General features: G+C 41.4%; 1 protein-coding gene across 7 annotated transcripts in view; it reads right to left on the bottom strand.

The window, feature by feature from the left end:
• Window positions 1-4,531: 4,531 nt before the first annotated feature.
• The window catches only part of ST3GAL5 (ST3 beta-galactoside alpha-2,3-sialyltransferase 5), a 35,803-nt gene continuing 14,007 nt past the window's right edge, over window positions 4,532-26,327 (bottom strand). For 2 of the 7 annotated variants that reach the window (XM_074821876.1, XM_074821878.1), the window contains exons 2-7: window positions 17,576-17,687; window positions 15,657-15,771; window positions 12,875-13,218; window positions 11,274-11,460; window positions 8,474-8,632; window positions 4,532-7,226 (exon numbers count right to left, since the gene is read on the bottom strand). In XM_074821876.1, the coding sequence (XP_074677977.1) occupies window positions 6,963-7,226; window positions 8,474-8,632; window positions 11,274-11,460; window positions 12,875-13,218; window positions 15,657-15,771; window positions 17,576-17,687 (1,181 nt within the window). In that variant the 3' untranslated portion in view covers window positions 4,532-6,962. Of the gene's footprint in view, window positions 7,227-8,473; window positions 8,633-11,273; window positions 11,461-12,874; window positions 13,219-15,656; window positions 15,772-17,565; window positions 17,688-26,327 lie in introns of those variants that run through there. The other 5 variants (XM_074821879.1, XM_074821881.1, XM_074821877.1 and 2 more) reach the window with 5 other exon arrangements.

The following is a 26,327-nucleotide window of genomic DNA, read 5'->3' as shown; positions in this document are numbered from 1 at the left end:
GAAGCAGCAACAGGCTTCAGACCCTCATGACCATGCAGAGGAAAACCCCTTGGGATTTTGAGCTAAGCTGTGACCTGTCCTGATTAACTGCTTCTATAAACAGGAAAGCACTTGCTTAAAAATAACCCCAGACCTGTCCACCCAGCCATAAAACTGAAAATGCTCACAGTAATCTCAATATTCCACTGCTAGAACAAACCAACCCTGCTTTCTTTTTGAAGATTTTGCATTAAAAAAAGGCATGATACAACCAACTACAATATCCTGCAAACTTCTTCCTCCAACAGAGCAGCACAGTGAGATCATAAAACTGCCCCAGACTCACATGCTGATTTTTTCCTGCAGGTACAGCAGCCCCAAGCCTTGAAAACTCACAGTGGCTGCTTCTTATGAGCATCTGCTCTCCTCAGCAGAAAGCAGAAGTTGGCCAAAAATTTTTGCTGAGATATTTCGTAGTCATTTATGTTACAGCAGCATGAAAGGCCCAGGTACATGGTGCTATAGAGGGTCAATCCTGGCAGCTGCTGTCCTGCTGCAGAGGCATTCCTACAGTGCACTTGGACATTCAAATGAGATATGTGTATATTTCTGCCTTCTCTAGCCCACTGCCAAGGAACTGGTTTCACTTCCCTCCAGGCCTGCTTGTCCCAAACCTCCTCCCCACCGTACTCCTTGTTGCCCCAAGTCCTTTTCTCAGGTTTCTCTGCTGCAGACTCAACCCCACAGCAAATTCCTTTACACCCCGCGGGCACAAACCATTTCCACCTGAACTTCTCCAGCTGATCAGCCTCAAGAAGAGGCTGGAGACACACTGCAGCCCAGGGTGACACACAAGAGTATGAAAGGTGGCAAAAAAAAAAAAAAGACAAACCCACACAAACCAAAAAGGAGTAAAACAGTATAAAAAAAAACCCAAAACATATTGATGGCCCAAAATAAAGGAGGCAGAACCAAAAGGGATGTAAGGGAAAAAATTATGAGTAACAATCTAGCTCTTGCAGAGGAAAAACTCCTCTGCAGCTTCTCTATCAGCTCCACCAGGTCCTCACGCCCTCTCATCCTTAACTCAGCTTGAGGTAGTGAAGTAACTCCAACTTGTGCAAAACATTCTTTTTTTCTCAGCTGAGATCAGAGAGAAATAGGCTGAAGAAAGGGAAAATTTGTAAGGAACCTTGTTTCTGCTTCCCTCTCAGGACTGGCTTACTTACTGAAGGCCCAAGCTGCGGCTCAAGACTTCCTTGATCTACAGAATAATTATTTTAGCTACAGCAGGAAAGCAAAGACGGCTGAGAAGGAAGCATGTAGTGCTTAGCACTGCAGAACCTGCTTGTATTTCTAGATTTCTAGCTTTTGTCGGAAAGATGGAGAAAAAAAAAAAAGCTTGTTTTTCTGCAACTTGCCCATCATGTTCCTGTTGACCCTTGGCAGCCCCTTCCAACAAGCAGCTCCAGCGCCCGACTGCTGCCAAAGCCATCCCATGCAGCTGGAAGCGTCTCCTTCCAAAGGCCAGGGCTCCTTACTGCCCACAAGGAGGGAGCAGGAATGGCTGCACTGAAAAAGAAGGCTTTGTTCTCCCCAAAGGCATATGTCAGAGCTTGGAAACAAGTTGGTTTTGGCCTGAGCACAAGAGAGGCAGGCTGTGAAAACAAATGACCAGGCAGATGACCCCAAAGGGAGGTAAACCACCTACATTCGGCCCCGCTCAACCCTCCAAGCATGAGCAGCTCTAATTGCAGTTCACAGGCTGGAAAACGCAAGTGTTAACAGGTACGAGAATTTCAATCAAGATTCAATCACAGGTGGGTTTTTTTAATTAAACCACAAAGAGGTGATGCACAAGTGCTTGGGCAAGAAGGGTAAATCACCTGGAACAGGCAGGTAGCTGAAGAGATTAACAAAATCTGTGGGCCCTGCCTCTCCACTCCCCTGCCTGAAAAGCCAGTCCTGGTAATCCCTGGCATTGCATATCAATATATCAGAAATAACATGTATCAGAAACAGCGTGGCCAGCAGGGACAGGGAAGGGATCTTACCCCTGTACTCGGCACTGGTGAGGCCGCACCTCGATGACTGTGTTCAGTTTTGGGCCCCTCACTACAAAAAGGACATTGAATGACTCGAGCGTGTCCAGAGAAGGGCAACGGAGCTGGTGCAGGGTCTGGAGCACATGTCGTACGAGGAGCAGCTGAGGGAACTGGGGTTGTTTAGTCTGGAGAAGAGGAGGCTGAGGGGAGACCTCATCGCCCTCTACAGCTACCTGAAAGGAGGGTGCAGAGAGGGGGGATGAGTCTCTTGAACCAAGTAACTAGCGATAGGACAAGAGGGAATGGCCTCAAGCTGCGCCAGGGAAGGTTTAGACTAGATATTAGGAAGCATTTCTTTCCAGAACGAGTTGTTGGGCGTTGGAATGGGCTGCCCAGGGAGGTGGTGGAGTCCCCATCCCTGGAGGTGTTTAAGAGTTGGGCTGACATAGCACTGAGGGATATGGTGTAATTGGGAACTGGCAGTGTTAGGTTAATGGTTGGACTAGATGATCTTCAAGGTCTTTGCCAATCTAGATGATTCTATGATAATATAAAACACAGAAATTGTCATAGCACAGTTGATTTAATGCTGGCCTCCTACCTTGACCACCAGAGTTGCCACTAATGGTGTCATGACCTTGCGAGAGTCAGTCATATGTGATAAAGTCTGAACTCCAGCTCGTGAGGAGCACATACCAGGTCCTGACCAAAAGATCCCTTGTTATGCTTCAAGGCAGGCATCTTATTGTATTCTTTTTAATTAAAAAGAGTCTTGTTCTTTTAGAACACAGGTGCAATAAGCTTTAGTATACAGACAGGAGCAAGGAATAAAGGTAGAACTTGAGCAAAAGGATTCCCTCACGGCAATGTACAGGTCTGTCACCAGCGATACACAGACCAGCACAGAGCTACAAGCCACTGTGGCTCCTTCCCAGGAACAGTGGGGAGGATTATACACATGTAAAACATGAGAAGTTTTGGTCAGACAGTAAGAGCGCTCACCTTGCGACATACACCCTCTTCCCAGGCAACAGAAATTTCAGAGAGCAAGATCCAGGTGCTGGTAAAATCAAGTATTTGTATAAAACCTTGCTGCTGGCAGGCTGGAGGAAGGAAGTCAGGGCATTGCATCTGTGCTAGACTTAAACTGAGGTGCATGAACTCTTCCTTCATCTGCCCTCGGGCAACAGGCAAAGAGATCACACTCACACTACGCAGCTGCCGCCTCTGATCCCCTCCCATCTCCTGCTGGAGCTCCAACAGCAGCACAAGAGCTGAAGCTATGGGCACACATCCATCTGCTGTGGAGGATGAACTGCTCTTCAGTCCCTTATCAGCATCTCAACAACCCTACAAGCTCAATATCCAGTGCTGATGTCAAGGGGTCACAGGCAGCAACCACCTTTTCCAGCACTTTCCCACTGCAGTCAAGCAGTTCTGTGTGTCTCCTCACGCAACTGTGGCACGTGTTCGTGGTGGTATAACAAACACATCGTAACCTTACCTGTGGTACTTTTCCAAGGCAACATCAGTTTGTCTCCAGCTGGGTGCAGGGTTCCTATAAACACTTGAAAAACAGCACCACAAATTCCCACTTAGCAATTCAAAGTTCCTATTTGTTTAAACAAATTGGATCTAGCCAAAGTAAGTATGCTGTTCATCTCTTTTGCCATTCCCTAAGTGGCCATACAAATCTGAACATACTGAAAGAATAATCAAAGCCCCACAAATTATCTAAATCTTCTGAACAGTTTCAGAATTGTTTAGTCCTAACAGAGAATTTCTACTTATCTCACCCAAAAGACTAAAAGCATAGCAAATAATGCAAGTACTTAAGCACCACTCTAATTTCAAGGGAGGACAGAGCTGAAGCTGTGCTCCCTGCACAGGAACCATGAAAAAAATTCAGCAGCAGAACAGCTCAGAGACATAACTGTGATAGCTCCTATGCAGAGAGGAGTTACAAAGAGAAATTCGAATGTGGAACACAATAGCTTTATCACTACTCCCAGATTCTTTGTTGACTTTTTAAATAAACACCATTACAGCCTATCTACAAGGGATTATGCAGATTCTTTGCAAAACATAAGATCTGGGACACAGCAACCACGACACACACAGCTTTTGTCTTTATCTGACCTCCAGCAAGACTGAAGCACAGACCAGAAGGTGCAGGCTGTCTCCACCACTGAAGGACACACACCCTTGAATTTAAGGCCAATGCTATAACCCAGTCTGAAATATTCTCATCCACATTAACTTCAAAATCCTGGAAGCCTACGAGATGGTCAGTGTTGAGATGGATTCTCTCTTCCAGGCACCAGAGATATAACTCCACTAACAGGTATTAAAAAGGAATAAATGAAAGGAAAAAAGTTATCATCAGCCACTAACTCCCCTCTTCTTGAGTGCCCCGGATTGTATCAAGACTTTCAACTGGACCAGTAAGACATGTAAAATCCTTAATAAAGGAGGCAGAACAAATTGTAAACTGCAAGACAAATACGTAAGTAAAAGTGGTTTCATCAGTTTATTGCTTTTTGCAACCTGAACTTTGCTGCCATTTCACGGATGGTCGAGTCTGTGCAGGCGTATTCAATGCAGTATACACTACCACGGAGAACAGTGTTTTATCACAAGCCATAAAACTGGTGGGAAAACAATCTAATCCTACATCAACATAATTTGAGAATTTGACAGTAAATACAGCATCTTCAAAAAGCTATTGGCATTTACATTAATCAACTGATTATTCTTAAGTTACTGAATAAAGAAAACTGGTGAGGGACCAAGTGCTCTGACACACGCATTTTTGGTGTATTCAGGATGTCTTCCCAACACACACATTCTGAAATCTTCAAAAATGTCACTAATATCAAATGAAATTAAGGTACTTTGCTTCCAGTTTAAATAGAGGAGAAAATAATTAGTGCATTTTAATATATTAACTAAAAGACTATCTGTATAAAACTCCTTACACATGAAATATTTTTAAATTAAACAATATAATTATTATACTTACAAGAAAAACATAGACTAGAAATTTATTGCTAGTACAAAAATTAATGTGTTTCACAGACAAGTTAGATTAATATTATTGCTATAAACACAAACAGTGCCAGAGACAAGAACCTGATTTTCAAATTTGCTCACCATCCACAGCGGGCTTTCAAGGACATGTAGGTACATAGGACTTACGAAAGATGAGGTCTACAACTTTCTTCAGAGTTATGCTTTATGATCTGATGTCATTTTATTGCCTTTTAGTATAACGACGAGAATCAGTCTGATGCTCCTGCGTTCTAACATTATCATTCATTAGATCTTCTTGCCATGAAAAAAAAAACAAACCACCCTAATCTTGCTTTCCCACATTAGTATTTCAGTATTTTAAAAATTTAAAACTACAGCTACATTCATATCTTTGCCCATAACAAAAAACAAGTGGAAATGTTCACCATGTGGAGAGTCCATGACTATGAACAACAATTCTAAGTCACCCTTTGATCAATTTGCTCACAAGCTTTCATTCCTAAAGAAAGCATTTTTCACATAGATTGAGTAACAGTACTCAGTGCAAACACAGTCATACCTACGACTCTACTAGTAACAAAATGAAAATGAACATCAAAACCTGCTTACAGATCTGCACAGTCCAGTTTCTTTGCAATGCACTGATTTCCAGTCACAAGAACATATCTATAGGGGGTTTTTTTGTTTTGTTTTTTTAAGTATACTGTTTTCAGCAGTTATCTAGCTTGCTACTAGATCATACTACTTTCTCAAAGTGACTTTCTTCTTAACTTATACACACTCACCTAATTGTTGACTTAAAAGCTGATCCGGGAAAAGCAACAACTCTACCTCTCCCTTCAATTAAATAGTTAACACTAGAGTTCATAAGGGTTATCATCATTGTAAACTATTAAGGTTATGATATCTGAAATTAATTACTTAAGGATCATAAAGTAAACCAATGGAAGTTTTAACCTACTCATAGATTCTATTATTGCTAAATGGAAGATTCATACAAACCAGTGTTTTACAGAACCAGCAATTCTCAAGTCACTCAAAAAAAATAAAAAAAGGGGGGACAGATTTTGTATTAATGTGACTACTTTAATTGGGGTAGCTGAACTCTGCTGCAAATCAGCTAGTTAGAAACATTTATCTGGGTCTTAAGAAATGGAAGTGACAAATGATCTGGTTCAAGGTGAAAGCCTCCTACTGGCTAAATCCTTTTATAGTGTGCCCTGGGCCCAAACATGCCTCATGAAAAAGCAGGATTCTAACCCAGTACATTAATGCATCAATGATTTTAATATCAATCATGAATGCCAAAGTACTTACTATTCAGTTGCTGCCACAACAGTTCCTTCTCCTTCACCTCCACTCCCACATTCCTCCTCCACCCCCCAAAAAATATTAGCACAAAACCGAAAGAATATAAATATTTGAGGAGGAAACACAACGCTCAAGTTGCAAGAAATTAAACACTTGAGAAGCATATGTCCTTCTTTTCATGGCATGCATGAAAAGGAGTCATACACCAAGAACTGGATCAACAAAGACAGTAGTTCCGTGGAAAAATAACTCTTGTATGCTGTTAGACAACTCAGGCTAGCGTTGTGCGTACCATCCACATCTGAAAACAAAACCTCTGCTTTTCTTCAGACAACTTAAAACATTAAATATTTTAAATGGATCTCTTTCAACTCCAAGTTGTATTTACATAGTTATTCACAAAAATGTGCAAAGTAGAATGTGACATCAAAATAAATTTAAAAGTCCAACAAATTGAACTTGACATTAAAAAAGGCAGCAGAGATTCCATGTCCATTTTACACACACTTTAAAGAACTACTTAAGAGAGTGAAAAGGTTGTTCCAGCTGAACTCTGGAAATTTAACACATCCAAACCATGATTCACTTCAATCACTAGCTGTCTTTGCCACAGAATTCACAATGTATCCCACCAGTGAGGTCTTTGACAACTTTTTCTTTGATCAGTTTTTGCAGGAATTTTGTTTCGCTTGTCACATTGTGCATAGTTTGTCCATTCATGGCAGCCATGCAGAGGTTGTTGTAATAGTGCAAAGGTGTGCTGGGCTGATCGAGGTCATATCCAAATCCTGCTAAGCTCACTTCATCACATAAATGTGTGGCCAGAACAACAGCTGTGACCCCAATTGTAGGTACATTCTAAAAAGGGGGAAAAATGAAGCCTGCTGAATTCAAACATATTCTCCTTTGCCAGTTTTTATAAACACTTTACAAAATTTAATGGCTCCTCAGTTAAAACTGGAACAAATTAAACAATCAATTAAAACTAAAATCACTTACAACTAAAAACCAATTAAATGATCAAGTAAAACTAAAAACTTCAGGGCCAGATACTAATACAACTTGAGTATTTGCCTTTAACAAGACTTTTGGCTGTCAACACAATTTTTTTTCTGTGAAAGCAAGATGCCCCATTACTACGTAGTTAAACTACAAGTGAACTCTTGCTCCAAACACTCAAACGACTCCTGACATGCAGTTAAACCTGACACTTCTTGATGTACACTTACTTCAGTCTTGAGCAAGAGGCTCTCTAACAGTATTCTTCAGAATATGACTTTTCACTGTCTGTGAAGAAGGCAAATATACTACAATACAACCAAAAGATATATAGCTTGGTATGTTACATTATTTTGATAAATAAATGTGAGAAGATCCTTCAAACATTTGTGCAATAACACTACCATTAAATGCTTTCACACAAAAAGATGGTTATTCAGTACTTTTCATAGTTCAAGAGAACTAGTGATATCTAATTTCTCAAACAAATGATTTAAATAACAAAAATGCAGTGTCTAACTAAACTGAGCAATTCATCACTCCATGCTATTGCTGGAGCAAAGGACAGAGGGAGGATATACCCTTCAGTTGCTATTGAGCACCCTGGTATGCACAGCAATTCCAACAGCTGGAAGGTTGCTTTACACTGGCCTGGTTTCCACACTCTCTGCTTTCCCTGCAGCTGGAGACACATCTGTCTGTAGCTGATTGCTGGTTTGACTTAACGGGGCTGCTCTTAACACACTTAACATACACCAAATGCGTGTTTTGAATATTTAACACCAGTCACAACAATGTGTGAGTGAACACACTGTACTGGAATGAACTGATGTCTCACTGCATCTGAATGCTTTGTAAAACAGGCCATTTCATGTCAGCATGTACAGGCATAATACCTCGTCTAAAAAGGTGAACTGAAATCCTACTTTGATTTTAGACAAGAAAATACCAGAGTCTTTTGAGAGCACATTAATTTCCCTATTACTTGAGACCAGCTCTGAAACTGCACAGAGAAACTGTACTGAAGGAAGAGCCCAAAACTTTTTTCAGTTTCTTATTTTACTTTGTATTTTATGGTCTCCTTCTCCTAAAAGGAAACTTCTTACCTTATCCCAACCCCAGAATTTTGATCGAGGTTCAGGGAACTGTAAAATGTCCAAAGCTGTCTCTTTAATGACGACTGGATTCAGAATCCGAAACTGCTTTGATGTAAAAGGAATTTTCTCAGCAACCTCCTTCCAAAAGAAGAGTCGCACCCACAGAGGCTAAGAGAAAGAGGAAAAAAAAAATAGTTCAGCAAATGGAAACTCTGAGACTGGAAAGTGTGTGGCAGATACAGTATACAAGTTATAGAATTAATGAGTGATTCTGAGAAAGTCACGAAATAGTTTATAGCTAAGGTGGTTCAGGAATAGCAGTGTACAGCTCAAGCGACTGACCCAAAAGAGGAAAAACCTTCAAAGTATTTGGAATCGCAGAGAGGACAGCAGAGGGAAAAGTTGTTTATTCTGAATATTTGACTGCACTCTGTGTTTCATCAGTCAACATATCCACCAGAACCTCCAGGTTCTTTGGACCTTCCCCAGCACAACTGAGCAGGCAGCAATATTTAAAGAAATGGGAAAGGGAACCACAGTTTTCCATGAACGTTAACCAGGCATTCTGAAGCAAGCACTGGATTTAAAACAATTTTGCTCAGGCTTTGAAGTGAACAGCTGTTGTTTGACAGCATCCACCTCATGATAAATGTAACACTTCACAAGAGGATTTACACAAGACTCAGCAAGCTAGATTCTGATCTCATGCAACTTGCAGTCAATTAGATGCATGCTAATGGAAAAAACGATACTAAATCAGGCTCATTTTACAAGTCTTTCCATATAATGGGTAACACTAAGCAAATGATAAAACTGATATAGCTGCAACATAGACCTATATTTTTTAAACAGGCTTTAAGGTAGAACTCTACAGCAACTTAAACTAATCAAATCCAGGTTGCTATGGTCCTGTCTTCCCACCTGCGCTCTGAATCAAGTTTACTGAAGTGTCAATGTCTGCACAGAGAGCTGATCCAACTGAAAGCCTAGTATCGGAAAGGAGAAGTATGTTTTCAGTTCACAGAATCACAGAGGGGTTTGAGGTTGGAACGCACCTCTGGAGGCCAAGTGGTCCAACAACCCTGCTCAAGCAGGGCCACCCAGAAACAGTTGCCCAGGACTGTGTCCAGATGGCTTCTGAATGTCTCCAAGGATGGAGACTCTGCAATCTCCCTGGGCAACTTGTGCCAGTGCTCAGTCACCCTCACAATCAAAAAGTGTTTCCTGATGTTCAGAGGGACCCTCCTGTGTTCCAGTTTGTGCCCATTGACTCTGATCCTGTCACTGGGCACCACTGAAGAGAACCCAGCTCCATCCTCTTTGTACCCTCCCCTCAGGTATTTATGTTCTTTAATAAGATGTCCCACTGAGCCTTCTCTTCTCTAGGCTAAGCAGTCCCATCTCTCTCAGCCTTTCCTCATAGGAGAGATACTCCAGTCCATTAAGTGTCTTTGGTGGACACTCTCCAGTATGCCTATTCCCAGATCAGTTCCCAAAACTGTCTCTCTGCACCAGCAAAAACACCAGAAAAAGGAAGAAGGTGGGGACAAGCAGATCTGCCCCTAAGCCAAACAAAACAAGAAGAGGTACCTTTTCATCAAAGCACATACTTCAGTCTTGTAACTCACTATAGAGAATGTTGCAGATGCCAAAAAGCAATCACTCTTTCAATCCCCCCAAAACAAATTTTAATACAGAAAGCTATCCTTGTACTAGTTGTTCTTCAAAACCAAACTGTAAAACATGAAATAGCCAGATAGCTTGTAAAACAAATAAGTTAAGGATTCAATTGAAGCTAGAAAGCTGCTGCTCATCAAAATTACCACACTGCTGGAGGGAAGGTCATAGACCAACATTGTCTTGTCCCTGGTAAGAAAAAAAATCAGGGAGCAGAAGTTCTTAAATTTGCACAAATTCATGCATTCAGAATAATCTCCCCTCTACAAAACATACTCAGATTACCCAAAACAAGGCAATATCTCTACACACACTCTCTGGACTAAAGTAGTAGTAGGCAACAGTTACGGTCAATATCAAACAGATCTTCCATATGCTCTCATGTTGTAAAAATCACAGAATTAAGAAGGAAACTTGGAGTACCTAAACTAGTATCTATCAGACTGTTAAAAAAACTTGGCAGGCTTTCTTCTAAATCTCTCTCAATAATTTAGAGCACTTGTTTTCAGTCTGTGATCAGAAATACCTAGCTACTGGTTTTCAACTTGCAGAAATCATCTGCCTGAAAATTCAGAGGTGGAAACCACCAATTTAAAAAGAGCCTGGGAAGATGGAACCCTTTTATCAGTTCCTTAGGAATCTCTGCATTTCTTTAAATATTTGGTGAGAAATAAACAACATCTTAATTTTAGAACCACAGATGAACTAACAACCACAATGCTTCAATTAGAGATTAACTGCATATATGCCTATTGTAGCAGCACAGACTTTGGCTGTTAAAAAGATGGACTGACATCCAGAAATCTCATTTGTATTTCAGGCTCTGCAGACTTGAACAAGTTACTTAAACCTAGCGTGAAATGAATTCCACTTTAATAAACACTCAGTGTCATGTAGCTTGGTGCAAACCACCAATATCTGCAGAAAAAGAAGAAGTGTTACTGTCAGCATGGGGCTTCAACATGAATGCTGGTACCAACTGTAACTAGGAGACGGAGCTAAAAAAAACCCCACAAAGTTACATAAAAGATCCTCAGTATAATAAAACAGTAAGTAACAGATTAGTCAGCTTCTTAAGCATTAGAAAAGAAAAAAAAAAATCATGGGTGCATAACACTGTCACATTACATACCAAGGTTTCGTTTTTTATCATTGCTTGAAGCCAGTTGAAATCAACACTTTTAAACAAAACAGCTACAAACAAGCTAGCAGGAGGATACTCATGTTCAGAAAGTGGGGCCCCTTCTGGGTAAGTCATCCGTATAGTAGTTTTGTTACCGACGTGATCTGTGTATCCTTGAACTGGTGCATCATTTAACCTAAAAAAAAACCCAAACCACCAAACCATCACAATGGAGAAAAACTGTATTTAATAAGCATGGGTTATGCTTATTATACAATCTCATTAAAACATCAGACACTAAGCAAAGAACTTGTATTTGGCCTACAGACTTTTAACAGAGCTGAGTACAACATTTTCTCAGTATCTCCACGTCCCTCACCTCACACATTCATCCATCCCTTATCTTTGAGAGGAAGCCAATTCTACTCCTAGATTAACTGGCACGAGTGCAAAACTTCAAAAAGAAAATCTTAAATAGAAAAGTAACTTAAAACAGCATGGCAGAATTTCATATTCAATGCCTTGTGCCAACTCAGGCTTAAAAGAAGAGAAAGAAAACACAAAGGAAGTTGCCTATGTTATCTTTTTTTATCTATGTGTGTGTATACACACACACACACAAGTATTACACACAGAAAGGCATTCAAATTATCTCTTTAATGCAATGTAATGCATCCTGTGGGTTTACATCATTCTAGCTACCAAAAATTTCAGATGCTGGCACACTGCTGACAAGAACAGCATCACCCAACTCTTATCAGTTCTGCAGAACAGCGTTGTCCCATAAACTCTTCTGTATCAACTCAAAAGTCACCTTTAAGCTGACAGCCCTAATTTCAGAGAACAGTTAATGCAAGTTCTCTGCCTCTCCACATGCCAACAGGTTTGTTTACCTTTATATAAGAGCTATTGACTCACTGTATCAAGTCTTCCTTTTTTTAAGAGAAGCAAGTCTCAGTTTACAAAGCAACTTGGGAAAATGTTTGTATTAAATTTACATGATTCACAACACAAAGAAGGAGAGTTGAAACAGTAATGTTCAGAAGGCACAAATACAGAGCATGTATTCATTTAATTCAGACATTAGAAAACATAGGTAATCCAGAAAGCATGCACCGGTCTTGTAAAGATAAGGAAAGATAAGCATGCTATACAGTGTGTAAGCAAACTGTATACTGAAACACCAATTAATTTTTATTGTGTTTGAAGTTGCTGTTATAAAAAAAAAAAATCCTTCAAACAAGCATCCCAACTAACCAAGTGGAAAAAGGCAGAGGCGAGTACTAAAGCCTACCTCTGAAAGCTTAAACATATGAATGGATAAAACCAGGATTGTCTACTTGTCTGATTTCACTGGTTTCTATCTCATTTCTGCCCATGGTTTTTGTGCCTGAAGTCCACAAATAATTACACTGAATTCCTGTCTTGTGAACATGACAATTTATTTTGCTCCTAAGATTTCAAATTCTATCAAGTCACAAGTACATTTCTCAAAAGCACTGTCAGAAAGTCTTATAAGTTGCATAAATATTGGCAATACTTTCCCCTTAAAAAACAAAGCTGGCTCATAAAGTTGACATAGTTGGAATCCTTAAATGGTAAATATGTACCTTATAACAATATCAAACTGATTCAATAAGTGACCCAGCTCTGATCCATGAAGAATTCCGCCACTGCCAACAACAACACAACGCTTACAGTGTTTTGACTTCAAATCTTCTGGTAAATCATGCTCAGGTAAGAGTTCAAGGAGATTTTTAAGCTTATCAAAGAACTTGTGAAATCCAAAAGGAGGTTCATATTTAAATAAAGCTTCATCTTCATTTATATTTTTTCTTACAAAGGGAGATATGTCCATGCTATATTTCTCCGCAAATAACTTCCTCATTTCTTTCTTCACATAAGAAGGTCGGCACTGTTCCTCCAATGCAGCACTGGCATACTGTTGTGCTCTCTAAAACAAAACACGATTTCAGTCGGCAAAGCCAGCTTCAGTAGCATACAAAGACCTCTTAATGCAACCCACCAGCTGACCGCTGGCAATTTAGCAAACACAGGGGTTTATAAAGAAAGCTTAAACATGGAAATACAAGACATTTTAAAGCATTCACTCAAACACAAATACTAACCACTGCATGGTGAAAACCTGCAAAGGAATGCCTTTCCACCTAATCACTTAAATCTAGATAGGAGGTTTTCTAAAAACCATAGAAAACCAGGTTGAAAGGAACGTCAAGGATCATCTGGTCCAACTTTTCTTGGCAAAAGCTCGGTCTAGACAAGATGGCCCAGCTCCCTGTCCAGCTGAATCTTAAAAGTGTCCAATGTTGAGGATTCCACCACTTCCCTGGGGAGATTATTCCAATCGCTGATGGTTCTCTTTGTGAACAAATTAGGCTAGTAAAAGTGGTAAGTTAAAATGAGCAGTTTGAGAACATTTGTACTGTTATTTACAAAAACAGATTTAAAAAAAAAATCTAGATGTACTTCTACCCATCTAATTCAGCAGCAAGCAAAATTCTACTCCACTGCTCAATTGTGTCACCTGAGTTCTGCCTGCAGCAGGATTTTACCTGCTGATTTTACACTGGGTAAAAGTTCTGTGAAATGCCAGGCTGGACTTGCTTATTAATCAAAACGAAGCAACACTTCTTCCATAAGTATTGTTAAAGTGGTATTGCTAACGACTAAAACACAACTTTACAAGGAATGCAAGGCGGGGGTGTTTCAGTAGTTCTTTCAAAGACTAGTCACCAAAATAAAAGACTACGGTTCCATATTGCATAAAAAGATTAAGCTGTCAGATAAAACTACACATTGATGCATGCAGCTCATTAAAAAAAGAAAAAAAAACTATTCATGTACATTTTTTAGAAATCTGTGGTGGCAAGCCAGTATCTGATGTAAGAAGAGAAATAGCAAAGGTATTATTTTTATCATTTAAAATAAAATCTTTTTGCATGTTCTCTTCTCCAGTACAACTCTGATGATCTTTCTTCCACTGTAATTAAAAAAACATGAGCAAACATAGTGGCCAGATAGTCAAGATTCAAATCCAGTGCTAACTCAGGTCTCCTTTCGTATGTTAAGGAAAGGAAGGTGGTATGTGGGCGCACAAGAAGGGAAGTTGTGCTGCCCTTTTTTTTTTTTTTAAACAACAACATTGTTCTACAGAAGTGCCACTGCAACCGTTATAAAGACCTCTGCAAGTCTGGGCATAAACACCACACTTCCTCCTGGGGAAAGCACAACTGAGCAACTTCATGCTGTACTTTGCGAGCAAGAGTCAGTGCATCTTTGGAAGAGCGTCATTTTTAAGGCTGACAGTTGTGCATGCTACCAGTAAAAATTAATGTCAATCACTTGACAACTGCCCCAAACAGTTTGCAACCAGCTACCACCTAACTAGACAAAGAGCAATGCTATTTCACATCTTGCATCTAACACAAACAAAATGAATCATGAGACAGCAATAAACAACAGGTCATGCAGTCTTTAGGTTTGCTTGGCTTAAGGCGTTTGTTGTCTGAAAGCAAGACTATGTTACTGAGAAAAGAAGTCAAATGAGAACAAAAGTGGAGGCAATAGAGGCTCAGAAGGGGAAAAATATGCACTAGAGAAGGTGGGAGGTGGGGGAGGATACACACGCAGTGATGTTAAGATGAGACTATCTTAAATCCGGGCTTCTGCTCTAAGTTGTGTCCTAGCATTGAGACATTCAAAGAGAGAAAGGTAACAACTCTAAGCCAAGGTTAAGTACTGCTATAAAGAGCAAACAGTCTAAGTAGCAAAAGGCAGAGAAGTGTCATGAGAAATTAAGAGAAAGCTTTATTGGCATCTTAAAAGTCATGTGCAAAACTGGACTTGAAGTAAGTAGCTGCTACCTTAAACAAATACATGAACCAAGAGCAGCACTCTCCTGCACATTTGCCTTGTGACTCCAAAAACATCTGAGCAACTACAAGGCAAAGCTTAGGAACTTGCTTAGGTTAAAATAAACCTTTGGTTTAATGTGTCGGGCTTGGGGCTTTTTTTAATATGTTACTTTTTAGTTGCATTAGTTTCCTGATCACCAGTGCCATCTGCACTGACACAACAGAATGATGACATGTCTATTTCAAATGTTACAACATTCACAGTCTGTTACAACAGACAACAGTCACAGTTATCTCATTTCACCCCTAAAAATCCAGTTTTTCTATGCACTTCTGTTGTTACTCCACACGAACAAAACCCAGAAGTTCTATGGCATGAAATGAAGCAATATATATTTTACCTCACAGGATAATTTCAGCATTCTAGTTCTTTGTTACAGATTCTTATAACCTTTAGATTGTCAGTTAATAACTTTTTTTTTAAGCCAAGTAAAAAAAAAAGCCAAAAAATACCAACCCTTACACGATCGAGATCCACATATGGCATTTTTGTTCTGTCACATTCTTCAGGGCCAAAATGCAATTTGAGGATATAAAGGAAGCACCCTGCAACCACAAACAGTGCAAAACGTCTAAAAACAAACAGGAGGGTGTAGGGGTAGGAGAGAGAAAAAAAAATAAAAATTTTTCCAGCAATCCATCAACTGTTAAATGAGTATTTTTAAACAAATTTGAGTAAGTTGAAGAACTTCAGGTGAATACTTGCATTTGATTCAAACCAAGAAAAACTATTGCTTTGTTCACTGCAAGTCTTTCACAACTCTTCAGAGCTATCTGCAGGGAAGTACAAACATACATAGATGCTTTGATAAGGAAAGTGCTTCATATTGACACTGATTTATGCAGTTCTACGCCTGCATCCTATACTTCAAATGCATCTCTTATGGGTCAAACAGCTTTCCTCACATAAAAAAACCAAGAGTGACTTTTGTTTTCCTACTTCAAAGGACAACTCTATTTTGAAAGATGTATTTTCATGCAAGTTAAAAAAAAAAAGAGGATGGAACTTCAAATTGCAAGATTTTGGGCGCATGGCCACCACTCACAAACAAAACTTTCAACTCACTGGCAGGCCAGAATGCTCAGGTGTATATTGAGAAGCCTAATTTAGTTATTTACACCCCCAAAACATGTGGGAGGGAAAAAAACCCACCAACTTTAAAATTGAGTTAATATAGACTATCTATGTTTTTGATCAACTCATTTCTCATTCTTAAGGAATCTCACTGTTGATCTCCAAATATTTGTTTGGCTCATTTCACATCTAGACTGATCTGCAAAAACTACATCATTATTTGGTTAGAGTTGTGGTTGTTGCTCAAGTATGTAGCTGAGCCTCATTATTGACTTTCATTTCTTATGGTTTCCTAAGGACTGAACATTTGTTTAAATGTCTTTAAAAAAATTATACAACTACTAAGTGTTCAGCGCTTCTTGAAACTCTTTCAGATGAAGTTAATACAGGTTTCTAAGATTATTTTTTTTAAAAAAAAAAAAAAGCTTGCACCCTATGGACTAATAGATGCAATCTTGGCACTCAATTTGCAGTATATGTTGCAAACAAGGTGACCACTGGAAGAACAGCACTGTTCTCACATCTGATTTAACTAAATTAAATTTTGCACTGATAGGACGTCTAAAACCTTCATTAGCATGTTAGGCTGCAACCCTTGGAAATCAGCTGACTGGCAGAAAACAGGGGATTCACAGCAGATGAATGAGGCTGGTTTTCCTCCACAGAGGTTTATCAAGTAACTCTAGATTCAGCTGGGGCTGCACCATTCAGGTGCTCAAAACACTAGTGGATATAAGTTTGTCTTTGGGTTTTTTAAGCTTTAAGACCTAAAAATCCATGTGGCGGAGAAGTATCACAGTAGTTAACTTTTTGGTATAAAATATGGTGCTGGATATACACTAGCACACATTCATTAATTCTGATGTAATGTCAAATTATAAACAATGGAGTAAGATTTTGTGATGTACATTCCAGAAGTCTTCATACACAAATTAACTATGAGGGAACACCTCCCCAAAATGCCCTCTAACCATCCACTACCCTTCAATTTCTTCAATTACCAGACTGTACAAAAGCCCTGACATTGTTATTTATCTGGACACAAAAAAGATTGGAAATAACTTCTGAGCAATGTACTGGGATCTCACATTGGCTTGGTAAAATGGGTACTACTATAAGAGAGCCTAGGATCCTCCCAAGTGTCTTAGGTGCCCCAGGGAAAGTGGTGTGCCTAACCCTCCATTCAGTTCCTGTGGCAATCTGATCACCTTGATTTTTGAATCCGTTTTGTAACTGCCCAGGCTAGGGAGAGAGCAACTGGCCTCTATGTTGCTGTGACAATGACACTTACTTGCGAGTACCTTTTAAAAACCAGCTTGGTCTTCTCATCTTCACGTGCAGCCACCTTACACCATTGCACAGGAGGTGAACAATCACTTTTCAGCTTCACAGAGTTATTGTCACTCAGCATTGCTGTAAAAAAGGAAGAATAGAAGTTATCATAACTTTTGCTGGATTGAGAAAAAGTCCATAGCACATCAAATAACTGTTAATTTACTCCGTTTCCCAGAGAAGTTTGTTAGTTCTTGGTTATTGTGTCAGGAACACTGAATTGCTCCTAACCTCCTTGTGATTAACAACATACTAATTTCAGATGCACTGCCAGAACATGATTCTAAAAATATGTACATGTTGCCAGGTATAGGTCTTTGCATTCTTCATAAGTCTGAAGTCTAATAGTTGCAATTACATCAATTATTGTCAAACACGATTGTTTGATCTTGGTCAAACACCATTTTGTTTGAGCAATTATTAGACTCTAAGCAGGGGAAAAAAAAATTTACACAGTATTCTCAGGGTATTTAGGTTCCCTGAATCAAAATGTTCAAGTATTACGCTACCCTGCAGGCTTCAAGCATGCTCCCACCATGCAGAACCTGTACAAACCATCCCATCCTCAAAACTGGAGCCCAAATTTCAAATTAACTCTCTGATTTCCCCAAGGTTTTAAGCAAACCTGTCTCATTATCAGGCTGAATCTACTGCTGACCTCTTCAGAAGCCCCAACAATGTGGTCAGCAACTTCAACAGGAAGAACCAAAGAGGGTGTGCAGCAAATTTTGCCTGGCACGCAGCAGGACCAGGAGGCTTCCAGCACAAGGGGAGTTTCTGTGCACAGCAGCGGCTCCCCTCCAACAAACACTGTGAACGCAGCAGGAGCGCCCAGTGCTCCCTCGCAGATGGACAAGTCACTGATCATTAGCTAACAAGAAGCAATCTCACTGCTTACTGTTTGTAAACTCCTGAGACTTTCTATCAGTGTGCTTCAATTCCGATTTTGGAAAGCAAATGAAGGCTGGCACATCAACTTCTCACAGGCTGCTGCCATTAACCAAAGATGTGCGCGAACAAGGAAACACCAGGCAAAGCCCACCCATACAAGCCTGCTGGTTCTGCCCTGAAAGGAGAAGGGATCCGGGCAAGGGCTTTCCCTGCCCTACTGACCTCCCAAAGCAGCACCCCGTTTGATCAGCCAACCATGGAAGGATGCAGCCTGATCCTCCACAGTGGAGGACTTCAGCCCTACTCATTCCCTTTGATCTCAGTGCTTAACCTCCTCTGCTCTCCACTGCAAAGATGTTCACACTCTTCTGTTCTTTTGCCAAGGGCTCTGTCACAAGAACTTTTAAAAAAAAGCAGGGCTAAGGGAAGGCTTTTATCTAGGGATGATCTTCCACACACTCTTTTCCACTCCACCTCCTTTCATTTTATATGGTGATATGACCCATTTGACCTAGCCTGTATTGCCACTTCAAAACATTTGGACAAACAACTGATGTTCTTAAACACCAGGATGAAGGAGCTGATGAGACAGAAGTGTCCCCTCCAGATTTCAAATCCAGCCCACTGAAATTTCAGGAATATCTAATTCAGAAGATGCCTCAAAATCAGTCTGTCTTTGCACAGTCACTCATCATTTCTCAGTAACAAACTTGATATACATGGTAGAAGGTCAAAAGCCACAAACCACTGTGAGACAGGGTGAGACAAGAAGAGATAAAAATCAACAACATAATCTTAAATCCTCTGAAGAGCAGACAACAGTTCAATGATGCTTTCCAGAGTCACCTGCAAGTGATCATAACCCACAAAACAGAGCAAGGCAAAAAAAAAAAAGCTTATTGGTTTTTGCCAGCAGAAAACTTCACCACTTGCCTCAAACATAGGTAACCACTATTACGATACTACCAAGATCCTCAAATTACCCACCTAGCTGTATTTATTAACTGCACAGGCTCTCTAAGTTGTCACACCCATTTGTAGGCCTTTGTCACAAAGTAGCAATACCTTAAACACCTTTTAGCAGATCTGAAAGCACTGTACAAACTGAGGTCAGTACCATTACACTTCCCTTGGAACAGGGTAAACCGAAACCCAAGGGGTAAGTGACACCCCAAGGTCCCCCAGAATGCTAACACTTAAGCTGGAAATCAAACTCAGCTCCAGTTTCTCACACAACCTGTCAGGACACAAGACAGCAGGTCACAAGGAACCTATCAAGCCTTACAGGTTTATTATTTTCTCAGAGCAACACCCCATCTTTACTGGCTGCATCTATACCACTCAATAAAAACAGCACTGAGGAGCAAAACTGGGTGTTGACACCACCACCCCAGTCATCCCCATTACAAGTCCATTTTGCTCTCAGCTAAGATTTGCAGCAAATCCATCAAGCCCACCTGGGTAAAGGCCTAGTGTGCATCAGCAAAATTTGTTACAAGGACCATACCCTAATGCCAGTTATGGACCACCACGTTGAACTGCTCTACCTCGAGATGTCCAGTGACAATCCAGCAGGACTTGCACAATGGAAAATAAGGAGGTGATTGGTGACAGCCAATGTGGCTTCAATAAGGGCAAAACGCACCTGACAAATTTGGTGGCCTTCTACGACGGGGTTACAGAGCTGGTGGATGTCATGGTTTGAGCTCAGAGGGCAACTGAGCACCACGCAACTGCTCACTCCCCCCTTCCCTCCAGCACTGGGAAGGGAAAAATAAGCAAAGATGCCACTCACTCCTTCCTTCCACCCCAACGCTGGGAAGGAGGAAAGCAAAGGGCCCAGAAAATTGAAATAAGGACAGGGAGGAATGATCTCATCCTTTAAGGAACAGGCAAAAACCAGACTCATTAGGGGAAGAAAAAAGAACATAGATGTAATACAGACACTAACAGCAACAACACGTAACAGAGAGTAGGACCGTGAGAAGCATTACCACGACCTGAAAACACCTTCCTCCATCCCTCCCTTCTTCCCACGCTCAGGTTTGCTCCCGGTATGTCCATCTCCTCCCCTGCAGCAGCGCAGGGGGCAGTGAATGAGGGGTTTGGTCAGTCCTGCCACCTCTTCCACCTCTGGGAGGGGGGAACTTCTGACATTCCTCCCCTGTTCCAGCGCAGTCCCCCTCTCACAGGAGGCAGTCCCCCACAAACTAATGCCAACATGAGTCACTCCCACTGGCATGTGGGTCACCCCTGTGTGTTGCAGCCTTCCCAGTGCCGAGCTACAACAGCAGGGCCTGCTTCCCTCAGAGTCCTGGCCTTCTTCGGGCACAATCACCTGTCCCAGCATGGGGCCCCCCACAAGCCACAAATCAGTATCAACTCCACCACAGACCCCCATGGGTGGCGGTGGGACAGCCCTGCCATCTCACCACGGGACACAGTGGAGCTCTGCTCCAGCACACCTCCCCCCCTTCTCCTCCTTTCTTCCACTGACCTCAGTGTTTGCAGATGTTCTCCTAACAACTCCTCCTCACAACTCCTATCACTCCTCCCAAGTTCCCCTTCTTAAATACATTACCACACAGGTGCAGCTAATTGACCTGGCCTTGGTGCCAAAGTGGGTTCAACTTAGAGCCAGGGGAGCTTCGAGAAGCGTCTCACAGGGGGCCACCACTGTAGCCCCCTCCTCTGCTACAAAAAACCCCCCACTACTCACTCAAACTAGGACAGTGGATAAAGGAAGAGCAACTGCCGTCATCTACCCAGACTTGTGCAAAGCTTTTAACACTGCCCTGCACAACATCCTTGTCTCTAAATTGCAGAGACATGGATTTGATGGAAGGACCACTCAGTGAATAAGGAATTGGTGGATGGTCACACTCAAAGAGTTGTGGTCAACAGCTCGATGTCCAAGTGAAGAGCAGTGACAAGTGGCGTTCCTCAGGGGTTGGTGTGGGGACCAGCACTGTTTAACACCTTTGTTGGAGACATGGACAGTGGGATCGAGGCACCCTCAGTGAGTTTGCCAATGACACCAAGCTGTGTGATGCGGTCGACACGCTGGAGGGAAGGGATGGGCCATCCAGAGGGACCTGGACAGGCTGGAGAGGTGGGTCCGTGCAAACCTCATGGAGTTCAACAAGGCCAAGTGCAAGGTCCTGCACATGGGTCGAGGCAATCCCAAGCACAAATACAGGCTGGGAAATGAGGGGATTAAGAATGGCCCTGAGAAGGACTTGGTGCTGTTGGTGGATGGAAAACTGACTATGAGCCAGCAATGTGCACTCACAGCCCAGAAAGCCAACTGTATCCTGGGCTGCATCAAGAGAAGTGTGGCCAGCAGGTCAAGGGAGGGGATCCTCCCCATCTACTCTGCTCTCGTGAGACCCCCCTCTGCAGTGCTGTGTCCAGCTTTGGGGCCCACAAGATCAGAAGGACATGGACCTGCTTGAGCCAGTCCAGAGGAGGCCACGAAGATGATCAGAGCAATGGAACACCTCCCCTGTGAGGACAGGCTGAGAGAGTTGGGGTTGTTCAGCCTGGAGAAGAGAAGGCTCCAGGGAGACGTTATAGCAGCATCCCAGTACTTAAAAGGGGCTACAGGAAAGGTGGGGAGGGACTTTTTACAAGGGCATATAGTGATAGGACAAGGGTTAACGGCTTTAAATTGAAAGATTTAGATCAGATGCAAGGAAGAAATTCTTCACTGTGAGGGTGGTGAGACACTGGAACAGGTTGCCCAGAGAAGCTGTGGCTGCCCCCTCCCTGGAAGGGTTCAAGGCCGGGTTGGACGGGGCTTTGAGCAACCTGGTTTAGTGGAAAGTGCCCCTGCCCATGGCAGGGGGGTTGGAACTAGATGGTCTTTAAGGTCCCTTTTAACCCAAAACCATTCTGTGATTCTATGAATCACTTCACATTCCCGGTATGACACACGTCCTTCCTGCCACACTATGCAGACAACTAAGCACCCCTCATCGTTACCTGGGACCCAGTACCTTCACACCAACACATCTTGGAGATGACAAGTATCCACAGAGATCGTGTTGCCAACACACACAGGGAGCCCCAGTTCGTGGAGCCTGCCAGCACAGTCACACATGGCACACAACATGAGGCGTGATTAGAGGACGCTGCAGAGGAGAACGTGAACAAGGCCTGCAGACCATGTGGAAACTCCAGGATTGCTCCACATACTACAGAGTACACACAGCCAGATTGCTTCAGCTGAGACTGCCTCAGACCAGCATAAACAAGGGGCACTCAGCACTGTTTGGTGAAAGGGAAGGGGATCGCTCACCGACATGGATGGCTTACTGTTGGACAGGATCGCTGAATGCTGCCTAGGCCTAAGCTACAACATACAACAAAACAATAATTATATCTGTCAGTTCCACAGCTCTCTACATACACAGCTGGGGACAAGTATAAAATGGAACTTTTCTTTTTTAAAAGGAAAAAACACTAAATAAAAAAGGAAACAAGCTTCAGCCATTTTCACTAGAGAACAATGCAGGTAATAATTCTTCTTGGGTAAACAACATAAAGACATAAGTTGATCACAGTCTATAGGAACCTAGATCAGAACAGATTCTGCACTAAAAAATAAAAATAAAAAAATCAGTCAGACTAGGTATCAGAGGATCCTGCTACCAGGAAATCATTGCAGCAACATACCAAGTGACATCGTGAGGTCTGGCCGTGGTACTGTTAACATTTATGAGGGAACACACTCCAGATTAAGCACTTATTTTCCAGCAGTTTGAATCAAATCCATGAAGTTTTACAGCTTGAATTACAAGGGTAAGGTTAAAGCCTCACTGCATTGCTTTGTTCAAAGCAAGTTTTTATTTCTTTACAAATTAGTCTTTCCTATTCTAGGACCCAAGTTCTGTTGTAATTTGACAGAAAGACTTGCTTGTGAAAGACTGCTCAATGTATATAAAACTTTTTATTGCCTAATGGCACTAACATACTCCCAGAATCATCCTGCAGCACAGAACGACACAGCCAATCTCTTCTGCTATATAAATTGTCAAAGACTCCTCTGCAAACAGCAGGTTTTCAATAATTTCCAAGGGTGAGAATTTCCTACTACACAATTTCATGCAGGGATCCTACGACAGACACACTTTTCATGAAGCCTTTCAAAACAAAGAAAAGGGAAGGCTGCAAGAGATCTGAAAAATGGAGAAGGAACAGAAGAGGTGGAGAGTGATGAAGACAGAAGAGGATTAACGAGGAATGCAAGACTGCAATAACGAGTGCTATCAGAAAGCCTTCCCTGCCTGTAAGCAAAATAAATTCTAGTCATCCTCAAACAATTGCTTCACTCATCCTGGATGTGCAATAAAGAACAAGGAACATAGGTAATTTAATTAATCACCTCAGCACACCCTTTCTGAGTCCAACTCTTAGTACTTCATATGCTCAATGGTTTTGCTTATATAACTGAAAGAGTGACAATTTTAATTTCATTTCCAACAGTTTACTTCAGGTTGACTTTTGTCAGTTCTGTTTCAGATTATTCCTTTCTTGAACAAGTGAATATGTATAGATAGACAGATAGATAGATCAAGTCAAAATACATCTGTCCAGCACAGCATTTCTTAAAAATTACTCAGGGTTTGATCCTGCACTCTTATCTAAGTCAATAAGCACCTTCCACTGGCTGGAACACCAAAAGAACAGTCAAAAGAGCAAGGTCAGCAGTAACAAGCACCTGAAAGTGCACCTTCCCCACAGTCTTCCTGAGCTTAAAAGAAAAAAAGAAAAAGTCTATGACTTTAGGGAGAGAACCATGGCAGTTAAGAAACCAATCACCAAAGACAAGCTGTGTCTATAGCATCCAGATTTTGCTGTTTGCATACAACCACCACTGCCAAACACCACTACACCCTTTCAGAAAGGTGCAGTGCTACATTTTTGGAAGCCATAAATGCAAATGTCTCAATTTGTGTACAAAAGATGTCTCAGTAGTAATGCTGTATTACAATCACATTTTGCATTGACATTTCCATAGCTACTCATTGCGGTGTAATTAGTGAGGACTCGAGGGACTTACATTTGCTTTTCATCTGAACTTAAGTGATCTGTGTAAAGCTGCTTCAAAAGCTAAATTGTCCATCAGTAGGAATATACTCCAAAGCTTTTTGTGGTGTTATTCTTTTCACCATAATTTACTTTTGTCTCATTGTTATTCTTAAGTAGACAAAATTTCCACACTTGGAATATTTCAGAAGCAATTAATTTAAGTTTTCAGGATGTCTTTTTATGTGGGAATGCTAAAAACTAAGAAGCAGCATGTGTCAAGTTGTACATGACCACTGACACACCCTAATAAATTGCATTTGGTTATGCACAGCACCTGGATTTACCCAAAGACAAAGACTCTCAGCCAGCATTGTTTGAGCACCAACAGTGTTACCAGGCATGGAGAGAGGATCAGACCAGCCTGCATACAAGTGCAGAATAACGCATATACCTACATCCCCCACCACCCTCTCGTTAAACCTCCAGAACCGTAACCCCACGCAGGGGATATTTCCACTTGCCTCCTTCACCCTACCAATTCAAGGACGTTCCCACCTCCCCACACACCAAGGGTCCAGTTAACAGCCTCCACAGCTGAGCTCAGCATTTTATGTGGGCAGGTACTGTTCCAAAATAACTGTCTGTGCAGGCAGGGACCAGAGCCACAGAGCCAGCACCGGCACAGACAGTTCCTATCAGTTCCTATCCAGTCAGTAACGCTTCATGCGGAAACTTATCCCCCAGAACTACATGAGTACCTGCACATGGGCTGCTATTTACCACCTGCTCCTACCCAAGCCCATGAGGAAGTGACCCTAGGCAAGCCACTGCTGAAAGCCCAACAGGACAAGAGGCATTTTCTGCTCTACTGTTGTATAGCATCTAGCACTACATCATCTTGGATGACACCTGAAGCTCCTAGGAGTTGAAAATACAACTTTCCCTCTCGCAGTACCACCAGAAGTAGTAGAAACAGCCAAATTTATGAGTCATCTGCAGAACAGTCCATCTCAAGGCCTTACTGCACAATGCCGCCTTTGAAGTTCATGTAACAAGATCAAGAAGCTTGCAGTGTAAAGCCCCCAGTAACTGAAACCTGGAAGTCACACCTATATAAAGGCATTACGAATCAAGATCAACAGGGCTCGAGCAGGCAATGAAACAGAAAGAAAAACTAATGCAAAAACATGCAAAACCACCCAAAAATACCTGATCACTTCACTTAAGAAACATACTTCCAAAACCAGTAAATGATAAAATAAAAGCTGGTTTTGAGCAACATTTATGTTTCAAAAAAGAAAGGCAAAGTTAAAAGGCAGAGAGGGTGTTTTCACATGGAATAAACTTGAGCAAAATACTCTTTATTGAGCTGTTGTGCACATTACCAGCAATGCATCCTGCATGAACTTCCTGTTCCGAGGCTTTTTAAAGCAACAAAAAACCCCACAGACTTTATGCAAAGAGTTAGAAGAGTACATTTAAGAAAACTTAAACCAATTACAGACTGTTTCCTGGGACACCTTTGGGGAAAACAGATGACAAAAATTAAGTGACAACTACAACACTAATGTCCGTGATTACCTGAGAGAGTTGTGCCCATTAAAAGATTACACATTTTAATCTATCCTCATTATGAGCCAAATAGATGATATATTAATTTTCACTATGGCTTTCGAGACTGATATAATATTTGAATAAAATGATATTAATTTATGTAACAACATGAAAAATAGTTTGGTAAAATTTATAGTTCGAATTAATTTTGTTTGCTTCTGTAGTACTGAAACCCATAGAGAT

This window comes from Strix aluco, chromosome 4 (genome assembly GCF_031877795.1).
Source record: "Strix aluco isolate bStrAlu1 chromosome 4, bStrAlu1.hap1, whole genome shotgun sequence".
NCBI lineage: Eukaryota > Metazoa > Chordata > Aves > Strigiformes > Strigidae > Strix > Strix aluco.
This window is presented reverse-complemented; position numbering and strand designations above follow the sequence as displayed.